Genomic DNA, 22426 nt, shown 5'->3' with positions numbered 1-22426 from the left:
GTGAATTAGTGTTTGATAAACTTTTGATATAAAATTAGTGTAGTATGACCATATCAAAATTAGTGTAGTATGACCATATCAAAATTAGTGTAGTATGCAAATGGCTCGGGATTCCTTTTTTTAATAGAGTGGAAACGGGATGAGGCCTCTAGTTAAGAGAATTAGAACACGTGGCTACGAACCAACGACCTAAATGAGAAGTATTACGCTCATGACCTATATTTTCAATTGACAAAGAGAAACCATGCATTGCACTATTATGATGCATGGATTCAGTAACGTTTGAAGCTCATGTGAAGGTAAAGATTCGAACCTTTAATATAATTTGAAACTGATCTATCACGAACCTCTGTGGGGGGTAAGGCTGACACTTATGACGCCTTCGTTCAGACTTGGTCCGAGACTTACTAGACAAACCATGAGCTTTCTAGAGGGCACTCACTTCAAACGTGACCATCTTAACCTCAACTTATGTATTCTTTGAGTCACACGACGTAGTGCACCCGTCGGAGTTCGACTCGCAAGAATTCAGCAATCAGGAAGACCATGGATAAATTCCACATAATGATATTAATGATATAAACAAACATTCATCGTCATGTTACAAGGGAACAATGGGCACCATTATATAATACAATAGAGGATGTGAAGTTAACCCAAATCTGTTCTCCTTCTATCATCATATACAAGCTGTTCTAAAAGCTCCTACCTTTTCATCTTCAAATAATGCTTGAAATGTCCTGTGGAGTACTAAATTGAGGCTGGGTTCTTCAGAAGCTTCATCATGAAACTGTACTTGATGTCTGGAGAGGTCTTCGGCCGAGGCCAGTTCGCTCCTTCCGGTACTTTGATGGTTTTGAAACCCTGACCTCTATACAGCTTCGTAGCCCCGGGATTGCTCGTATCACAATGCAACGCAATTGCTCGGCACTCCCAGTTTCTGGCTTCGGCTTCGGCTTTGAGTATTAGCTTTTTAGCTATTCCCTTGCGTCGAAACCGCTCACGAACTGCAACATTTGATATGTATGCAATCCCCGTCCTGTCATAGAAGACGCAAAACGAGCAAACCGTAGAATGATCAAAACTACATCATTCGATCGTGGGCGAATCAGAGTGCAGTTGAGAACTTAGGATGAAGCTCAAAGTTTCAGACGAAGTAACTTGAGATCAGCTGTTTATTTAGAGGAAGGTTATCATTGAGCTGCAATGATATTGATAAATGGTTTGTTGCTAAATACAGTATAAATACAGATAGGATATGATCAATCTTAACTTCTAAATCAAGAGCAATGGATCCTGGTTACACATTAAATCTAACTTTTCTGCTCACTTGGAGAAGCTAGATGAGTCTAAGTTGAAGGGTATTGTGCTTGTTCCTCTCCTACCCCAGCGATCAAATACAAAGAAATATCGGGATTCGATACTTTAGCCTGACAAATACGATTAACTAAACAGACAACCTCTGAGATCCCACATCGGTTGGAGAGAGGAACGAAACATTCCTTGTAAGGATGTGAAATCCTCTCCCTAGTAGACGCGTTTTAAGAACCATGAGACTGACGACGATACGTAATGGGCCAAAACGGACAATATTTATTACCGGTAAACTTGGTCTGTTACAAATGGTATTAAAGTCAGACACCGGGCTGGGCTCCCAAGGGGGTGGATTGTAAGATTCCACATCGATTGGAGAGGGGAACGAAACATTCCTTATAAAGGTGTGGAAACCTCTCCCTAGTAGATGCGTTTTAAAAATAGTGAGGCTGATGACGATATGTAACGAACCAAAACAGATAATATCGGCTACAGGTGAACTTGGTCTGTTACAAATGGTATTAGAGCCAGACACTGTACGGTGTGCCAACGAGGACGCTGGGCTCCCAAGGGGGGTGGATTGTGAGATCCCACACTAGCTGGAGAGGGGAACGAAACATTCCTTATAAGGGTGTGGAAATCTCTCCCTAGTAGAAGCGTTTTAAAAACCGTGAAGCTAACGACGATGTGTAATGGGCCAAAACAGACAATATCTGCTAGCGGTGAACTTGGTCTGTTACAAATGGTATCAGAGCCAGACACCGGACGATGTGCCAGCGAGGACGCTGGGCTCCTAAGGGGGTGGATCGTGAGATCCCACATCGGTTGGAGAGGGTAACAAAATATTCCTTATAAGTGTGTGGAAACCTCACCTTAGTAGACGCATTTTAAAAAACCGTGAGGCTAACGACCGAACATAACGGGCCAAAACGGACACTATTCTTAGAATTGCAGACTCAAGTATATCATTAGGCTGAAAACTGGATTACTTCAAAACAACAATAGTTCTAGTACTCAAGATGAACCAAGGTAATGTACATTACTACTCACCTTCTTTGTCGCATCGGTCCTTTTCTCGGTAGAAAATCGGCAACGGTATCGAGGGTCAATATTCCAGCAACATAGCCCTTGTTGAGGCTAACTTTTCCATCAAATCCTCCAATCTTGAAATCATCAGGTCCAATAAGGAATGCATCATTTTGTGAGCCACCAATGACAGCAACCAAACAAACCCTCCTGCAACCATTTGGCACAGACAATCTATATAACATAGCCACAAGCCTATCAACCCTCAACACAAAATCCAATGGGAATGAGTATTCTGGGAAGAAGGAGCTGCAATGAGTCTCTGCAACTTCCCAACAGTCCTCTATTCTTGCCTCTCTAACTGTTATCTCAGGAGTTACTGTTGGAAATAAATCAAAAACTTGACTGGCTTTACAAACTCTTGCACCTGGAGGGAAATGCCAGAACAATCAAACACAAACTCCATAGCCTAACTAAATCATCAATTCATTGCACAATGAAGTTCTACATTTTCATTATAGCACCCTTGAGTTTTTAAGCAAGATAACAACGTTCTATGGAAGCTGTGCTCTATTATTTCCATTAATCTACACAGAAAACAACCAAATATGCATTTTCTCAGCCCCAAAGTTCATAATTCCATAAAACCGACAATTAAACAACAATAATACTCACAAGAGATGAAAATTTGACCAAACTAATAAAACACAGATCCAGAAAGCTCCCAACAGTAGCTACAAAATCTGGAATCAGTGGAGAAAGGTAAATTAACGAACAACAGAAGATCAAAGGAGATACACACCTGGGCATGATTTGGGGGGCGAAAGAAGAGAGACGCCATGAGCGAAGGCAGATTTGTTCGAATTGAAGCTTCTGAAAGTAGAGGGAGTTAGGGAAGTGTAAGAAGACGAAGAAGAAGTCGAAGAGACTGTGAGTCCTAAGGATATGGCCCGCATTTCCAAAGCGATCCAATTCCTTCTCCGATTTTCTGTGTTCCTCAGAAATTGAGCTTGTTGGATGAACAGTATAAAGGATTTACAGGCGATGGAGCCGCCACACGTGCGATCAGCGTCTGAAGAAACGGTGGTGATCGCCTGAGAATTGTTCGTCGCTATGTGAATTGATGATGTGAGGTCCTCTCTCACGCACGTCTCAAGTAAAGGAAGCTCACTCGCCTCCAAAATTGACGACTCTCTTTGGTCAATCAAATGAAGCAGAGATAAAAAGAACAAGAAAAGGTCCGGTCGAACCGGATTGCGCGCGTAACATGAACCGGGCCGACGGATACTCGTAGAATTGACTATATTGGCTTTGTCGTCTCGGGACTACTTGGTGTGTGGTGTGTTAGGTGAATCCAATCCAGTTTTGAAGTTCTTTCATTGGAGGGTCCACCAAAACGAGCTCAAAATTTTTAGGGCGTTGTGTCCTATGAATCATCATGATTTATATACGAGAATTAGTATTATTATTGGGAAGAACTGGAGTCAAAGTTTATTATAAGAGAGATACACTCGTAAACACTTTGATTATAGTGATTGGATTCCCCACCCGTGAATGTAAGAAAATTTCACGTAAATTTTTGTGTCTCTTTGTTAATTTCTGTTTGTAGATGTATGAGTACAATCGATCTCACTTCCACCTCCACTACCATAACATCAATTGAGTATCAGAGTATTTTTACTTGTGGCATTAGGGCAAAATTATGATAACAAAAACGACTGCAAAGGGAGGCAGACCATGTAGTTAACTAAAACCAAGATCATACAATCAAGAAAGTTCTTATTTATGATACAAGGAATTCAGATGTAGCCTTCTGAATAATCCATAAGGATCGAATACCCATATTCTCGACCATGAGTTCGTTCACATTACATCTCATCATGATCATGGTGGTCGGGAAAGATAAGATCCATGAGATTTTTCTTCTTACAACCCCAACGACACCTCATGGAACAAATGGAGTTGAAGATGGACAATCTTGTGGAATGCAGAGATATTATGTTTGAGGTTGAAGGAGATTTGGAGAGCACAATTGCATAACCATCATCCATGTAGTCAGTTCCATCAGGGAATAGCTGCCACACCAGGCTTCCTCCTCCACTCCCTCCTTTCTTTGTTGAACCCAACAAGGTCTTGTATACCAAGTTAAGAACTGCGTCCCTGAAAGTCGAGTTGTATCCGGGATCCTTCGATGATACCCCGAACTCGGCGAAGATGACTGGCATGCCGAGATACTTCTCTGCATCCTCTATGTGAGCGTCCATCCATGATTTGGTGAATTGGAGATGGGTATCCGAGACCGATGGAGAAACCCTTTAACAACGAGTTCATGTTAGAATCATCCTAAGTTATATCATAAAAAAGGAACAGATTCTACTTCAGCTGCTAATGTTTTGGCACCCTACCATGTATCTGCATAAATGTGAACTGAAGCAAAATCAACACCAAGAACTTTATGGTTTCTAATGAAATCAGTTCCAACTTGTTGAGCATATGTATTTGGATTCAACTGAACTCTATTGGGTGTGGATGGGCCATAAAATCCCTCCAGACCAACCTCCACTAAATGCTTTGGATCCATGCTCTTCACAAACACAGCCATTTCTTGAATCCATCCCTGCAAATCCCCATTCATTAACATCAAATAACAATATTGGTCGCTTACTTATTTGCACGTCTCGTTCTTCTGACGGTGCAAAATGTTGAGGATTGTTGGGAGGGAGTCCCATATTAGTTAATTTAGGGAATGATCATAAGTTTATAAGTAAGGAAATACATCTCCATTGGTATGAGGCCTTCTAGGGAAGCCCAAAGCAAAGCCTGAGCTTATACTCAAAGTGGATAATATCATACTATTGTGGAGATATGTGATTCGTAACACAAAGTGCCTGTTAAAGAAAGCAAACCTGTAGTTTATCGCCCGAAGGATCCGATGTACAACGAGGTTCATTCATTAGTTCCCAGGCGAAAATGGTCGGATCTTCCTTGTACATTACGTTTGTGTATGTGTTCACTCTATTAAGCACCGTCTATATCATTCAGATGGAAGTCAAGAAATATCATTTTCATGCTAACAATAGAAGGTTCAGTAACATATCTTGGGAACTCACCGCAACATGAGCCTTATAGTAGCTTCTGAGAGTTGGATCAGAGAAGAAATCATCATCAGATGTCAAATTGAGGCCAGCAGCTCTTCCCCATTTCACATATTGTGCTTTGCCGCCGTATGCTTCCCAATTGTTTGCTAATGATAATATCAGCCTTATCTTATACTTCTTTGCTTCACTAATCACAAAATCTAATGCCTGAACTACATGAAAAAAGTTAGTTACATCCGGACAAAATAGAACCCGTGATGATAACGCTTAATCATTTTGTTGAAGGCATAAACACGAGTGATTACGTTGAAACACGATTTTCGATGTTTTATTTCAAAATGAACTGTAAGAACTATGATCGCATTGTTTGCAGATCTTAGCCAAGTACCTTGAAGACTTCTTCATCATACACAGATGGAGATTTTTGAAGAGCTCTCCACTGGCCATCATTGAAGGCCCAAGTCCTGCAAACTGTTAATCCCACAGAAGCAGCTTGTTTAAACAATTCTGTGACCTTTCCTCTTGTGGATTGATCCGCTGCAAATACCATCAACCAGTAAGTGTTGAAACCATTAACATAGAACGGTTGGCCATCTACTACAAATTGGTTCTGTCTTGTCTCCACCATACTCCAAGCATCATTCTTCTTTTGAACCACTCCATCAAACCTATATTGATGAACCCAAGAAAAACAAGTGCATTTAAACCTTATTTTGATCATGAACTTCCATATAAAATCATGTCTAGTTCTATGGAACAAAAATCTACGTTCAAATCGAATGACTGTCATGTTTGGAAGTGAGAAGTGATATTGAAATGGTAAAAAATCATATTTGTCATGTTCAAAACACTTCGAAATATGCTTTTAATCCTTCGAAAATCAAATTTGATCGTACAAAAATTGTGTTTTAAAGTGTAAAACCAAATACTAAATTGATTTTAAAGATAAGAATCATGTTTTGGAGTGATTTCGAACCTAAACAAAGTGATTTTAAGCACTCACTTTCAAACATGTCCTACTTGTAGGCTCTTTAAACGAGAATATGATACAACAATAAAGGCGAAAAGACATAAATAATACTTACCCGTTACTCATGTCCGAGTACGTGAAATGATTCTCAGGGACATCCTCAACTGAGAAATCAAATTGCTGATCATCTCCATCCCCATCACCTTCAACAAAGGATGAAACTGTATGCTCAACAGAGAAGATAAAAACTGCTATCAGACCAATGAGTATTAAACTGAGCAATGTGGAATGAGCAGCCATTGTTTTGACTTCTCACTGAGAAATCCAGCACACGTTTGGACCACCATTTTCGAGCTATATATACAAATCCTGCAGCTAAAGCAACATTAGACGCAACAAAGAATTTCAGGAAAGAGTTAAACAGCTCCAAATCTTTGAAGGCAAGGCAAATTAGATAATGATATCCACCTTTCTTCGTATCTTTCAGTTTCAGAGATGGCAATGGCCGTAAGAGTAAAGATGCAAATGCTATCACTTCTAAGCTACGTCCCTCTACGAAACTGGAAGAACATACACAGAGGAAAGGAGTTAAAAGGTTACCGCCATTGATTGTTCATTTGAAGCATGAAAAGGAATTTGTCGTTACTGTAGTTAGTGGTATGAACAGTGAAGGCATTGTTCTGAGTGGGACAGAACAACGAAGTGGTACGAAGCAGAGCGATGAGTCGGAGCCGCTGAAAATCACTGCTCCGCTTCTCTTCTTTTTCTTCAATTTCCTCTCATTAAATGCAGCTCTCTTCGCTCCCCAACTTCGCACCAGATTCATTCATCCATTCGAAATCTCTCCTAGGGTTACGATTTCGATTTCTCTGTCTTTAAGGCGAAGAATGCAGCGGAGCGCGGTTCGTTCTCGAGGAAGAACTACCACGATCCGCCAACGGCGCCGCTCATCGACGGCGTGGAGATTACGAAGTGGACGTTTTACAGAGCTCTGATTGCGGAGTTCAAGCCACTCTGCTTTTCCTCTACGTCATTGTGTTGACGGTGATCGGTTACAGATTGCAATTCGATAGTGTCTGCAATATGGATGTGGATCCAGGAGGTGGAGTTGGGATTCTCGGCGTTGCTTGAGCGTTTGGAGGAATGATCTACGTTATTGTTTACTGGACTGGAATTTCAGGTTATTGTTTACTGGACTGGAATTTCAGGTTCTTCTTCCTCTCTCTTCGGCTTAAAGTTGAAGCTTGAACTTCTTTTTCTCATTTTCTCCGACAAAAGGAGATTTTTCTTTCATTTTCTCCGCTTCCAAGCATACAAATTTCCACGCTGCGTCTATGATATTATCCTGCACGTTGTTTTGGCGCGTAACCCTCAAAACCGTGGTAAACCTTTCTCAGCGGAGTTGGGATCGTTAAGGCCATCCACAAGCACCGCCGGCGGCCGCGTCCATGGGCCCATGGATAACTACACGTTAGGCATCGGGCTACCCGCCGTGATCGTCGGCACGTTTATGTTGGTGTACACCACCTTCTCGGCCACCGATCCTAAATGAAACTAGGATATCAAGAAAATGAATAGTTTAGTCTCTAAACTTCAAAATTTATGTTCAATAGAATAAATACATAGACTATATCTCTAAACTTGTAATTTTTGTTGAAATTAATCGATTTAGGTATGCAAAAATTAAAGAAAAAAAAATTAATCTCATTCGAGCACAATTCAATGTCATGTCTGACAAATTTATTAATTTAAAAGAATGTTGAACAGGTTCGAAATCTATTACTCAAAATTGAAAGTATTGCATTTCATAAGAACATAGTTCATAGCTCAGTCTTCAGTACTCTTTTCCTTGAGTTATCAACCAACTTGTTGTTTGTTTCCAAGGAAACTTGTATTCCTACCAGCAAAATCATTCCTCTAACCTACATGTCAAAGTGATCTTCCATGAGCTTAAACCAGCAACAAAACATGATCTTTTCCTTTATTTTCCACTTTACCAAGATAGCAAAAACAAATTCTTTTGAAGTTCTATTAAGTTTCTTTTTATTGAAAGAATAATAAAGTGGGTTCATGTTGTTGAGCACCAACTCCCAACCCGAGGTCGACCTGACCTGTTGGGATATGGAGCCTGATGCCTAGATCTAGTATAGAGATATATATGGTAAAGATTTGGTAAAGATTTGATAGAGATATATTTATATCTCGTTTAAATTGAAACCATATATATACCCCATAGGCAGGGATCTCAGAATGTACTTCTCTCCATTCTTTGTTGTTGAATATAAAACCTTTAGCCAATATTCATCTTGATCGAGTGTGTGCGTTGTTGAGCGATCCTAATAATTGGTATCAGAGCTAACAACTGGTATCGATCCTAACAAGACCAGCATGAACAATTTAGCTTTCTGGGTCGGTTCTTATTTTTATTCTCATCTTTCCGTTTTCTTGTTGAGCTATGTTCATTTGGTAGAAAAAAGAATAAAATAACGTTAAAACTAGGAGCTAAAAAAAGTGCCTATTTATCTATATATTGGGTTATATTCCCTTTATTTGAATTATATCTTTGAAGTTTCTTCATCTTCCTGTTTCTTTTCACCTTGAAGGAAATTATAATCATCCACCTTCTTTTTCCCATCTTTGTGAAGTTTTTTCTATTTCTGGTGATAAGTTAAAGAAAGAAAAAGAGAAAAAAAACCATACTCAGAAGCACAAATTCATTCCCAAGAGACAAAATAAAGAAACAAAAGTGAAAAAATCATCTAATATACTACAAAAGCTAAATGATTAGTTCAAACTTAAAAGCAAAGATGACCAATTGGTTCACTCTTTATTAAGCCTTCCACTCAACAATGAACTAAAAATTCCAAACTCTTCTGACATGGCTAGTCCCCACACCAATCTTCTTTTCCTTTCTTGTTTATTCTAATTATTCTTTACCTATTTTTCCTCACATAGTCCGAAATTTTCAACTACAACTAACCATGAACCTGTTTCACCTGAGTTCAGAATTCTAAGGCACGCCTACATCATTGCATTAAATCATGTTCCTTTACTCACAATATTTTTCCTTTTGCTTTCTCGGTCAGGCCTTAGGACACAGACATTGTATTAAAGTAGCCCTACAAGAGGCGTTATGGCTAAGTAGTTCAGTGAGTTTCAAACTTTTTCAGCTCTATATAAACTCATCTTCTTTAATGAAGTGTAAAGAGTAAGTGAACAAGTGCGTTACTTACAGGATTTGGAGGAAAAATGGCACCCATCACCACCATCTTGTCTTTTCTCTTCTCTTCTCTGTCCTTTTTGTCTGATCCTTGGCCTGAAGCATTCTATGGTCACCCTCTTGATAACTCGGCGCAGTTGTTGCTCCTCGGGTATGCTACTTTCCATACCGAGCCTGCAGTCGTGTTATAATTTGCATTGACAAGATTGTCTGCAAATCAAACTGTTCGTCTTCTTCAAAGTTTGCAGCAAGATCTGCTCTCAAGTTCAGTCTGCAATCTGCATGACATCTTTAACCTTTTCTGTTGAAGATGAAGACTGTTGCAGATATTTAATAGTATTTTCATAGTTTTCTTCTGTTAAGAATTTGTGACTAAAAACTTTCAACTGCAATGGTGATTGCGGTACTGAAGTTCAAAACCTAGTTAAAAACAAAATCATTTGCTCCCCCAGAATTGGACCATGTTACCAAAACTTCCAACATTAGAGATGCAAGGATTGTAACGTAAATATAATCAGCTCAAACATTTAGAGTTCTATTTCTATGATATAGTCCGTTTTTCCTGGTATGAAATTTGCTTCCAGGTGTTGATCAAAAGCATGCAATCAAGATGTTCTTGTTTTTCAATTTATTTAAGCATATATGTTGCTTGATCTAATTTTGTCCCGCAACGAGAAAAGAAAAGGACAAAGTAAGGGAAATAGTTAACAAGAAGAGTATTCTAATTTATGATGAGAGCCATTCAACGAATTTGATGTCTTGGGGGTAATTAATTGCTCACAAAATTGGTGAATGTAACTTTCACACATTATGTAAGGAATGTGATACACATAACGACCCCTTTTACACACTGATTTACTTGGGCCATCTCTCATTATCCTCCCTCTCTCAGTTTTGGTAGGGCCCAAGCAGTTCTAAATCACCAAAGTAACAGAACAGCGTTGTCTAACAACTATAGACTGCATATTTAGAACATTTATGTAACTTTCGGTTCAATTAATTTTGGTCAAGTTCCATCATACTCTTTAACTACTATCCAATAACAAACACAAAAGAGAACAAGGTCCCACCCTGGTCTAACAGAAGACAATGTGCTTTGGAAACTGTCCACAAAAACTTGAGAAAAAATAAAACCAATTCAGATTTTCAAGAAATGCCTTTACCTTGCTAGGATAGAATTTGCTCCCCCCAAGAAGTGCAGGCCGCTCTCTCAATGATGCCTAGGAGTTGGTGTCCTCAGATTCCCTAGCCCAAGCAGGGAAAGGGAAAAGGAAGAAAGAATTTTTTTTAATTAAAAATAAATAAATAATATATTGTTCTAATAAAAAATAAATGTTACGTAAGCTTTTATGCTAGTAATTATTGGAAAACTTAATGGAAGGATCAAAATGGAACTAAATGCAAACTTCAAGAGCAAAATTGTTAGAGTTTGAAAACTCAGTAACTCAAATGCAAGCTAACACAATCCTCAAGGACTATAAGCGAAATTTTTCCAAAAAAGATATTAGTCTTAGAGGCATATTAAATATGACATTGAAAGTTTAAATACCCATCCACCATATTTTTTACTATCAAAGACCACATTTTATATTTCTTGTAAAAAATTAAAACTTAAAAGTTACCGAACACTTCAAAGCGCAGATTGATTCACAAAAGACCAGATCAAAATAAAAGAGTGACAAAGCACCTTATAATCTAGAAGTGGAAAATGCATAATTTAGGCGTTGAAACAAAGATTACCTTCAACTGGCTCATCATTCCACAGCCAGCTTCCGACATTTGATTCTTTATTTAGCCTTTCACTTAACAACGAACTACAGGAGTCCAAATATCTATGACATGACTGGTCCCATTCCCAGTCTTCTTTTTTCCTTTCTTGTTTGTTGTGATTCTTCTTTTTCTTTTCTCCCCAATAATCCCAAAATATTCAAGTACAAGCAACCACTACTATGCTTCACTTGAGTTTGGAATTCTAGCATTATATCAAACTCCTTCCAAACACAAAATATTATTCCTCCTGCTTTCTGGGTCAGGGCATAGGACCCAGAGGTTTAGTGAAAGTAACTCATCATTAAGGTTTATAACTAGATATTTCAGTGAGCTTCAATCTCCTTCAGCTCTATATAAACTCGCCCACTCCAGAGAAGTATAAAGAATAAGTGAAACAACTGCATTAACTTGCAGCACTTTGGAAAAAAAATGGCACCCATCTCCACTATCTTGTCTTTTCTCAGCTCTTCTTTCTCCTTTTTTTCTGATCCTTGGCCTGAGGCATTCTATGGCCTTCCCCATGACAACTCCCTGCAAATTTCGGTCCTTGGGTTCGCAATTTATGAGACGGATACTGCATACATGTCATAATGTGTATCTCAAGATTGTTTCCAAACCAAGCAGCTCGCAGCAAGTTCCGCTCAGGCTCGATCTGTTGAAGATGGAGACTCATGCACATGAATAAGTAATATGGTATTTCCATAGTTTTCCTCTGTTAAGAATTTGTAAAGAAACTTTGATATGTATTAGTCTATTGCAGTACTGAAGATCAAAACCTCGGTAAAAACAAATCAATTTGCTTGACATAAACTTTCAAGATTCTAATTCTAGGATATAGCCCGTTTTTCCTTGCACGAAATTTTTTTCCAGGGGTTCAGCAAATTCATGTAACTAACGCAGGAAAGGAGGAAAAAGACTGCAAAACAAAAGGATAAAAGTAAGGGAAATGGTTAACAATAAGAGCATTCTAATTAAGGTGAGAGACCATTGAACAGATTGTATGCTTGGGGGAAATAATTGACCAAAAAACGATTAAGGAAAGGAATTTGATATTCATAATTACTCCATCCTCCAGACTATAAAAGGAGACTTCTGTTTGTTCTTGGAGATTAATCATTTTTGTCTACATTTGTGTTAAATACATACGGCGAATTTGGGAGATTAATTTCAAAACAGTTTTCTATTTTTGTCTATAAAACTGATTCTAAGATCCAATATCAATAGAAGATTATACTACATTTGAAACCATTATGTACAGCATTAAATCTTAAAAGCAATAACAAGTTCTGTTCTCCACGAAAAAAGATATGTTCTAAACATTCAATTGAATTTTTGTCCCAAAAATTAGAACTAATTCGATGTGAGAGGCAATAATACTGGTTCACATCCTGAAGTTACCTTTCACATAAGCAGTAAGCCATTGGTTGACTTGATCTATGTCTAGCAGAGAAAAAACCAAAGAGAAAAGGAAGCCTGTAAGTGGAGATGGAAGATTGAACGATTGGAGAAGGATCTCACCCGACTTGGAAACATAGGCCACCATAGAAGTGTAGCCCAAGAAAACATAGGCAATAGTGGCTAGGGTTCCAAAGTCCCCCAGAGTCTCCTGCGCCATAGTTCTGACTGAAATCGCCCCTATCCCCGTCTCTCCTCTTCGTTTTCCCGCTTTTTTGCTCGTAGCAGAAAAACCAACGGTTGTATCTGAAACACCAAGCAAAACTCAAGATTCACCCAAGAAAGACGTGAAAACACGCTAAATTGATGGATTAAATAGAGGAAAAAGAAGCATAATCAAATCCAAGCACGTTACCTCTTTGATCTTTCGCCCATTCGGCAATTTTGTAGAGAGGTCCTTGAACATGGGGACGGCAATGGCGACCGTGAAAGAACTTGCAGGCATCGACCGTGGGTTTTAGGGCACAATAAAGTGGAAGAAATGATGACGGGAGTGTAAATTCATGGAAGCCAAATGCAGAGGCGAAGAAGGTGACTCTAAAAGTTTCCAAATATGGTGGAGAAGATTCCATGGGGTCCAATTTCAAAAGATTCTAAAATTCCAGAATCGGGAATATTCCTTCAGAACCAAACATAGGCCTTCGGGCCATTTATTGGGCTGAATCTAACCATGGGCCTTTATCATGACCTCGCCTAACCCAATTCTTTAATTGGGCCCAACATGTAAGGCCCGGCCCATCTAATTCTTACCAAACTCTCCATCTATCTTTCTTTTCCATTTTTTTTTAATCTTTTAATTCAAAAACTAATATTCATATTTCATTGTATTTGTAAATTTAATATTATAAAAATAAAAAATTAAATGATTATAATGAGACTGAGTTATTATATATTAATTTATATAATTATTTTTTAAGTCAAAAAAAGATGATGCTGGACATGGATGTAATGGACTTAGGCTAATCAACGATTAGTGCTAATTGAAATAATTAATCAAAATCCCATCATCAAACTAAGTAACTTCTAAGTGACATTTTTAAAACCAAACCCATTTAACATATGACCAATCATTAATTTAATTTCAATTTAAAACATGATTAAACTTGGTTTTCAACAATCAACGCCACTAAAAAGGGTATGATAATCACATTGCTTAATTTCCTTTAACTTGTTCTTCACGTGTCTTAGGTGTTTGTTGCACACACTGTAAATTTGAAGTCAACGAGAGCGAATAGTGTAGTAAATGCTTTTTTGCGTCCGATCATAAAGGTTGACTGCGACTTTTTACTATTTCCTTCAAAGAATTGAGGGTAATAGAGAAACAAACTAGGTCTGACGTCCCACATTGGTTGGGAGGAGAACAAACCATCATTTATAAGGGTGTGGAAACCTTCCCCTAATAGATGCGTTTTAAAGCCTTGAGGGGAAGTCCGAAAGGGAAAGTCTAAAGAGGACAATATCTGGTAGCGGTGGATCTGGACGGTTACAAATGGTATCAAAACCAGACATCTGACGACGTGTCAATCTTCTCGCTGTTCCCTGAAGGGGGTAGACACGAAGTGGTGTGCCAGTAAGGATGGTGGCCCTAAACGGGGTGGATTTGGGGGCGCGGTCCCACATTAATTGGAGGAAGGAAAGAGTGTTAGCTGGACCTGGGCCCTGAAGGGAGGGTGAATCGTGATGTCTCGCATTGGTTGGGGAGGAGAACAAACCCCCCAAACTAGGAGCGTTCATGCACGCCTTATTTAAAAACGGCACCTCAACATCAACCTCATGTTGTGTACGAGATGAGTCGAAAAAGGCAAACATAATTTATTCTCACAATCTGTTTGGACTCAACGTGGTGATATCAGGAATTTTGATAAGTCAATGAACTTTATTTTTTATATCCAACAAAAATTTTTAATTTTAATTTTGTATCAAATATATAATTAAAATTTTAATATTGTGTCTATTAAACTTGAATTTATTCGATATTTATTAAAATTAAAAATGCAGTGTTTAAATAGTTACATAATTTAAATTTTAAAAAAAGGTTAAATATACGATAAATCTATTATAGAAAAAAAAAATTAGTAACTTATTAAATATAAAACCGAAAATTTAAGAATCTTGTGAGCATTTTAATAAACATAAATAAATATAAGGATTAAATTGGTAATTTAATCGAAATAAATAAATAAATAATAAATGAGATAATGGAGGGTAGTTTGGTCATAAGGAAATTTTGATTTTTTTTGTTTTTTTCCTCGATTAATACGAGACGAAAGCTAGCGTAGTGCGCATCCACTCTGTTGTTCTTCGCCGACGGTGTTTTCGTAGTTGATAAAACCGGACCCACACGTAACGGCAAGAAAGAACCGCGCCAAAGAACTAAAAATAACGGACTTTTTGGTAATTTTACCGTCCATCACGGACAAACAAGAAATGACTAATTTAGACCGTCCGATCACGACTCAGACATGACAGCTGCCGTCGATGATCAATCGGTCGTGCATAATGGCAAAAAATAAATCACAACGAATGAAACGGCGCCGTATTGCAGGTTGAGACTAGTTTTCTTGTATAAATGAAAATAAAAGAGCCGGTGCTCTGCAACTGCAGCAGGTTTCTTCTTTCATCTTCGTCTTCCTCCTCTGTCTCTGTTTCGTTTCAGTTTCTTCTTCTTGTTCTGTTCATTCCATTTTTGTACTTCATTCCTTGTGATTCTTGCTCGTAATGTTGCTTTTTGTGCTATAGACTCGTAGCTCACCTCCTTTGGGAGTGAAAAAAGTCAGAGAAAGGGGCTATCGGCTTTCTCCTCCAGTACTGTACTTTGGAGTTGCGAAGGAAGGTCGACTTTCTGAAAGGACGATCGATTTCTGGATAGCGATAATCGAAACACCTGTTTTTGCTAGCGGAGTGATTTGAAAGATCAATCGGTTAGTTGAGCGTTATTGTCAAGACGACGTGACTGTTTTTTTTTTTTTTAATTTTCTTTTATTGTTCTTTTAATTCCTTCGGAATATTGCGGTTGTATTGTTTTGATTTCGTCTTGAGGAGTTTATAGTGTTTCTCAATCGGAGATTTAAAGCGGAAGTTAAATCTTGTTTTTCTGGACGTTGGAGTGTTGCTTGAGTTGTTCTGCTTGAGCTGCGAAAACGATTTTTCTAGGTTTGGTGAGGTTTCGTGACGGAGTTTTGTTGTTTGGAGGACTGTGAGAAATGAGAACGGAATGATCTTTGAAAAGCAGACCGAATACTGAACGCTATTTTTCTTGTTGTTAGTTTGTTTGATCCTGGAAGCACGGATTTCCTGGCTGTTGACTGATTTTAGCTGTGAAATCGAGTCGTTAGGAAATGCAGGAGCCAAGTATAGATACCGATAAGCTTAGTTATGAAATCTTCTCGATTCTTGAGAGCAATTTTCTCTTTGGCTATGAGGATCAGAAGCTATGGATTCCCAAGCAGATACCTCCCTCTGTTGAAGGCAAACTGATATCCGATACCGGAAGTACTCAAGCGTACGCTCAACAAGAAGCAAGTCGTGACGCTTCGTCTATAAGAAACCAGAGGGGCAAGGTCTGCATACTGAGCATCGATGGCGGAGGTATGGGAGGGATTCTCTCAGGTAAGGCTCTGGCTTACCTCGAACAGGCGCTCAAGTCGAAATCGGGAAATCCTGACGCCAGAATAGCCGATTATTTCGACGTTGCTGCCGGAGCCGGCGTAGGAGGCATTTTCACTGCGATGCTTTTTGCAACTAAAGACCATATTCGGCCGATATATAAGGCAGAGGATACTTGGAGATTCTTGGCAGATCAAGGCCAGCGGTTCTACCGCCGCTCGACTTCTAGTTCGGGCGGAGGTTTGTTTGGGCGGTTGCTCAAAATCAACTGTACCAATTCCACCAGTTCACCCACCGCCGCTTTAGAAAAAGCGATGAAAGAGGCATTCACTGATAAGGGACGGAGTTTAACCCTTAAAGATACTCTGAAACCAGTATTGGTACCTTGTTACGACCTGTCAACAACGGCACCATTTTTGTTCTCGCGAGCCGACGCCCTAGAGAAGGATAGCTTCAACTTCCGTCTCTGGGAGGTTTGCAGAGCAACATCGGCCGAACCGGCTATATTTGAACCGGTAACATTGAGGTCGGTCGACAACCAAACCAAGTGTCTGGCCATGGACGGCGGTTTGGGGATGAGCAACCCGACGGCGGCCGCAATTACTCATGTACTACACAACAAACAAGAGTTTCCTTTCGTGCGAGGAGTTGAGGACCTTCTGGTTCTGTCCTTAGGAACCGGCCAGCCGTTGGAGGCTCGCCGCGATTACCGTCAGGTCAAAAGGTGGAAGGAGAAGGAGTGGATTCGGCCCATGAATCGAATCTCTGGTGAGGCCTCGGCCGACATGGTGGACCAGGCCGTCGCCATGGCATTCGGTCAGTCCAGGAGCTCTAATTACGTGAGGATTCAGGTACAACAATCTGCCACGTGCACAACTGCACACTAATCCTATTTCCAAGAACTTTCGTTTCTTTATTAGTCATGCCTCGCATTTTTAAATGAAAACATTCTCTTATAACAATAATTACGACAACAAATGCATCAATTTTAACCATGAAGTCTACATCGGAGGATATTTCAATCGCATACGCATAATTCATTACTTTCTTACCAATCAGGAATTAAATATTGTCATTCTAGGGTGAAGTAGAGATGGGTTTATTAGTTATTGCAAAGTTACAAAGATTTTCGTTTAGTTGGGACATAATTTAGGTGTTTCTTGGGTCGACTAGGCGTTCTGCAAGCAGAAAAGTCAATAGGAACCTATGTGGTTTTGCTACACATATTGATGATTACTTATGGCATATAAGGACCCTCTGGCCCACTTTCCTGTTTTGCCTTTCATTCTGTATAATCAACACCCACTTTGAACAGATTCTGAATTTCCACCCATCTAATTGTTCTTGAGAAAAGTTTACTTCCACGATAATAGTAATGTGATAAACAAGTCCATTGCCTAACCAGGCTTTGTAGCTAACCTAACATCGAATAATCTTTTTGCAAGTTTCCTCAAAAGGAGGAAATATAGCTGTTCGTGCGGGTAGGGATGTAAATGCTGCGGGGGGAAAGGGTATGGGTTTGATAAAAAGCTGACCACAAGTTTGTTAAGTGGCTAGTGGTGCATTATATACAAAACGGTACTTTACTTTTTGTTTTGCTACTATTGCGGGGTCCATGTATGATGTATCAGAAATTGATCCTTTTTTCTTGCCACTGTTCAACCAAGCTATCACTATAAACACCATAAAGCCTGTGTAGGTAATACTATGAGGGGCAATTCTGCCTTCTTCTCTGGAATTGGGGAAGTTTTCTGGTCCTGTTGTAATATGAAGTCTTTTTCTGTTGTTGGAATATTCTCTCTTCCTCTTTTTTCCTTTTTCATAATAATACGAACAGTTATCGGTAAAAAGTTACAATTATAATTTCATTTCCAGAGGACCCACTTTATGGTTCTTTGTAGCTTTAACTCTAAGTATTAAGAGGGCTATGAACTTCATAGTCTTTGTAGCTTTAACTTTAAGTTCTAATATACATGATATTGGACAAATCATTATTGGTATTTCAGGCACTCGGATCGAGCTTAGGCCAGGATGGACCTAACTCAAGTACTGATTCGGATGCTGGTAACGTGAAGATGCTGGTTCAATTGGCAGATGAAGTTCTCAAGCAAAAGAATGTTGAATCCGTGCTCTTTGGAGGAAAACGATTTTCAGAGCAAACCAACTTCGAGAAGCTCGATTGGTTTGCTGGAGAATTAGTGCTTGAGCATCAGAGGCGGGGCTGCAGAATAGCTCCCACTGTGGCTTTCAAGCAAGCTACCACCAGGGAAGGTGCTAAGGAACGTTCTTAATGAAGAAAAGTAAGCTCACTCTTTCTTCTGCTGTTTTTTTTTTTTTTTTTTTTAAATTCATCACTTTGTTTTCAACTTCTTACCTGCATCCTTCTTATTGTGGCTTATATACATAGCTAAAATGAAAATAAATTGCAAGACCCACCCACTCCCAGTTTTGGTTAATGCGGTACTGTGGTCTGATAACTAAATATCAATGAAAAGCAAACTTGATTATCTTTCAATTTCTTGTAAATGTTTTACTGGAGGGTAAGAAGGAATCTACAATGAGTTGTCTAGGTCAATAGAAAAGTATGGATGGCGTTGGAAGACGGACCCAACTGGATGATTGGAACTTGAATTGAATTTGTATTTTTCTGTTAGTTTGGTAAATTCCAGATAGCCGCTATAAATCTCGAATAAGTTGAAATTCTGAAATTAAATATGTAATCATGTCCCGTTGACCGAGATATATGGAATATTGTGTAGTATTAACCCAGAATTAGAGAGAAGCCTAAACTCTAATAAGTGGAACACCTAATATGCTCACAAGGGTCAAAGGTATGATTGTGAAAACTGGTAAATGTACAAACGGCAAGAATTTTGTCACTTTCTAGCTGACTTCTAAAAAGACAAGGGGTAGTACTGTAGAATAATCCTGTCAATTATTTTCGAAAAAGATGTATGAAAGTGTGAATTGCATTGTTTTTTCAAAAGTGGTTTTCTCTATTTTTATTGTTCTTTTATTTTTACAGAATTCTTTTGAAGAAAACCGTTGGAGTTGTCTTTTTCGTCTATAATTATGAGCTTATGAACCATGCTTTTAAGTGCATAATAATCTCCGACTTGCGCTTCAAAAATAGTTGAGAGTTACTATTAGATCCCACATTGGTTGGGGAGGAGAACGAAACACCTTTCATAAGCGTGTGGTTCCTAGTAGACGTGTTTTAAAAACCTTGAGGGAAAGCCTTGGAAAAGCCCAAAGAGGACAATATCTACTAACGGTGGGCTTGGGCTGATACAAATGGTATCAGAGCTAAATATCGGGCAATGTGCCTGCGAGGAGACTGTTCCCGAAGGAGGGTAGACACGAGGCAGTGTGTCAATAAGGACGCTGGGCCTTGAAGAGGGATGGATTTGTTAGGGTCCCACGTCGATTGTTGCTACTCCTAAGGATCTGTTTTTTTTTAGTTAGCCACAATTAGAATTAAAATACTCAAGTTAAGATTGTGCTAAAAACTTGAGGACAACTTAACACTATTCTGAAACAGCATCAAGTAACACTGCAAGAATTCGACTTTCACCGATGCTAAAAAGCATCGGCAAAAGTACAAAAAACATCGGGAAAAGGTTATCCCGACATGAAAAAAGATCGTTGGTCTCTTCATTTGCGTCGGCAGTTATAACTCTCTTATGTTTTCTAACACAAATTTTGTAATTTTCAACAGGAAAAGAATAGGATGCGTAAGAAGAGAGGAGGGAGGAGGCCAGGAAGGACAAAAGACATATATAGTAATCTTTTGGTGGGATACCCTTGCCCAACAGAGGACAGACAGTCTTGCCTTGTAAGGGTACATGGACAAGAAATAACTAGGTAAGCAAATTTGGATTTCTTTCCTTCATTTTCAGGTCAAACAAAATAGAAAATTGCATGAACAAATTAATTGCTTTCAAATTGAGAAATTCAGTGTGGTAAAAGTAAAAGTAAAAGTAAAAAGTAAAAGTAAAACCCATAGTTTATAAGGGTTTATGTGGCCAAGGCTCAAGAAACTTGAGTGCAGGTGGTGGAGATATCTACCTCTTATGATTTTAGTATTGATCTTTATTTGTGCTTTTGTAGTTAGGTTTCTTTTTCATCAAATACATATTCAATAGTGCAAAAGTATTCGAATATGCCCATTTCTAGCTAGCTGCCTCATTATTTTAGCTTAACTGATAATAATTCAGCTGGTTTAGGTCCTTTTTTTTAGTTGGGTTTGTCGATATATTTAGTGGTTTTTGTATTGTAAACTTGGTTATTAGGTAGGTTTTGTTTCATTTAAATAAACCATTATGTTGGTTTTGCATGGATTTTGGGCAAAAACCAACACGTTCCTCACCTAAAGAATAAAATATTGCAAGTACTTCCATAGTCTTGAGTTATCCAAAATTATTTCATTATCTTCCTACTGAACTAATTTCCTTTATTTAAAAGAAAATGATTGGATTCTAAAATATGTGGTACACGTCGGGTGAGCCTATCTGCTCTTGAAGTTTTCGTGATCTTTTTTATTTGACAAAATGGCTTTAAAAGTTACAATATTATTAAACCTTTCGTAAACGTTTCAAATCTATTCAGGAAGTTAAAATCCATAGAATAAAAATTGGGACTTAAAACTGTTCTGAATCTGAATTCTGAATGACTTAAAACAAAAATTGAAACTTGAACACTATCATCTTATATTAAGTCACAGTTACACTTGTTTTATGTCTCAATTTTCATACAAAATTCTATTTTATTTTTTAAAATTTCAGTAGTATTTGATTATTAAAAAAAAAAAAAAAGTGTTCGAAGGTAATATTATAACTTTTAAGAAAATAGCGAGATTTTAAATAAAGAGAAAAGTTTAAAATATCCTTTGCAATTTAGTGAAAGGAAATTATACCTACAAATGCATCACGCTGCTAAAGTTCTTATAAAGTGCTCGACTTTAAGTTCGACAAGTCAAGTAAACCAACCCACTATGTAACTAAAGCTATATTTCCATACATTGATAAAAGCTTTAGTGGGAGTTCATATCCTTTGTCTATGAGTTTTCTTAATAGACCTACAAAAGAATCCCATCTAAATGGTTCACTAACCCACTTTTGTTTGTTTTTTATATAAAAAGTCCTTATTATCTATTTTTTGGCTTGCTTTGTTTATGATAATATAGAAGAGTATTAAGTCGCCAATTATGACTTCAAACAATATTCTTTAGGTATGATAATGGATGGCCATACTTCTTAAAAGGAATCTACTTTTTAAGACTTGTTGTCATTGACATGAAATGCTTATCCTCAATGTCCTTGTAATCTCTTAATATATCAATTGAAGTTGTCCCTATGCAATTGGTTATGTAATGTGAATAATAGAAGGCTCTTTTAGGAGGGCCCAAAAAGCGAAACTACTTGTAAACGCAACCGATGTCTTAATTATGATGGAAAATAGAATTATGACAGGTTGAAGGGTCGATTCAATGAAGATAAGTTAGTTTGAGCATAATTTAGTACATAAGATATCATTTATCATCTCGAAGGTTGACTATTTGATCTTCTACTTTGCAATTGTTGAAGAAAAATGTGAAATTCTATATTGGTTGGAGAGAAGAACTTAACATTCTATATGGGTGTGGAAATATCTCCCTATTAGACGCGTTTTAAAAATTGTGAGGCTGACAACGATATGTAACGAGCAAAAGTGAATAATATCGGCTAGTGGTGGGCTTGGACTTTACAAATGGTATTAGAGTCAGACATCAAACGTGTGTCAGCGAGGACGTTAGACCCCTAAAGAGATCGATTGTGAAATCTCACATCGGTTGGAGAGGGGAACAAAATATTTCTTATAAAAATGTGAATACTCGTAGAGCTGTTCACAGGGGTTTACAAGGCCACCATTCAAAATTTTTATTCCTTCGTTACAAAATTTTGATTAGTCTCATAAATAACAAGTGTA

The 22426-nt window shown here is 38.3% G+C and overlaps 4 protein-coding genes across 6 annotated transcripts; 1 reads left to right on the top strand and 3 right to left on the bottom strand.

Annotated features, from left to right (window-relative positions):
- Window positions 1-547: 547 nt before the first annotated feature.
- Window positions 548-3513, bottom strand: LOC111444858. The gene is made up of 3 exons (XM_023082945.1): window positions 3143-3513; window positions 2365-2767; window positions 548-1039 (listed from the first exon to the last, which is right to left on the bottom strand). Exons 1-3 carry the CDS (start codon window positions 3294-3296, stop codon window positions 751-753), a joined length of 846 nt encoding a protein of 281 aa, XP_022938713.1. The 5' UTR covers window positions 3297-3513; the 3' UTR covers window positions 548-750.
- A 547-nt stretch (window positions 3514-4060) lies between these two features.
- Window positions 4061-7565, bottom strand: LOC111444855 (mannan endo-1,4-beta-mannosidase 6-like). Of its 2 annotated transcripts, none has more exons than XM_023082940.1 (8): window positions 7055-7565; window positions 6877-6968; window positions 6524-6783; window positions 5827-6106; window positions 5451-5645; window positions 5247-5369; window positions 4746-4957; window positions 4061-4653 (listed from the first exon to the last, which is right to left on the bottom strand). In XM_023082940.1, exons 3-8 carry the CDS (start codon window positions 6706-6708, stop codon window positions 4209-4211), a joined length of 1440 nt encoding a protein of 479 aa, XP_022938708.1. In that variant the 5' UTR covers window positions 6709-6783; window positions 6877-6968; window positions 7055-7565; the 3' UTR covers window positions 4061-4208. The 2 variants fall into 2 exon arrangements, with proteins under 2 accessions (XP_022938708.1, XP_022938707.1); XM_023082939.1 differs by having other exon boundaries at window positions 6524-6777.
- Window positions 7566-9719: 2154 nt separating this feature from the next.
- LOC111445140 lies at window positions 9720-13425 on the bottom strand. Its single transcript, XM_023083376.1, has 4 exons — window positions 13209-13425; window positions 12797-13099; window positions 11369-12050; window positions 9720-10873 (listed from the first exon to the last, which is right to left on the bottom strand). Exons 1-3 carry the CDS (start codon window positions 13423-13425, stop codon window positions 12040-12042), a joined length of 531 nt encoding a protein of 176 aa, XP_022939144.1. The 3' UTR covers window positions 9720-10873; window positions 11369-12039.
- A 2013-nt stretch (window positions 13426-15438) lies between these two features.
- Window positions 15439-20852, top strand: LOC111444856 (patatin-like protein 6). 2 transcript variants are annotated; one of them, XM_023082943.1, is made up of 4 exons: window positions 15439-15774; window positions 16120-17310; window positions 18466-18759; window positions 20178-20852. In XM_023082943.1, the coding sequence occupies exons 2-3, from the start codon at window positions 16192-16194 to the stop codon at window positions 18748-18750; spliced, it is 1404 nt and encodes a 467-aa protein (XP_022938711.1). In that variant the 5' UTR covers window positions 15439-15774; window positions 16120-16191; the 3' UTR covers window positions 18751-18759; window positions 20178-20852. The 2 variants fall into 2 exon arrangements, with proteins under 2 accessions (XP_022938711.1, XP_022938710.1); XM_023082942.1 differs by having other exon boundaries at window positions 15439-17310.
- Window positions 20853-22426: the final 1574 nt, after the last annotated feature.

Source organism: Cucurbita moschata, unplaced genomic scaffold (genome assembly GCF_002738365.1).
Source record: "Cucurbita moschata cultivar Rifu unplaced genomic scaffold, Cmos_1.0 Cmo_Scf00007, whole genome shotgun sequence".
Classification (NCBI taxonomy): Eukaryota; Viridiplantae; Streptophyta; class Magnoliopsida; order Cucurbitales; family Cucurbitaceae; genus Cucurbita; species Cucurbita moschata.
The sequence above is the reverse complement of the archived record's forward strand: the minus strand, read 5'-3'. Positions and strand labels throughout refer to the sequence as shown.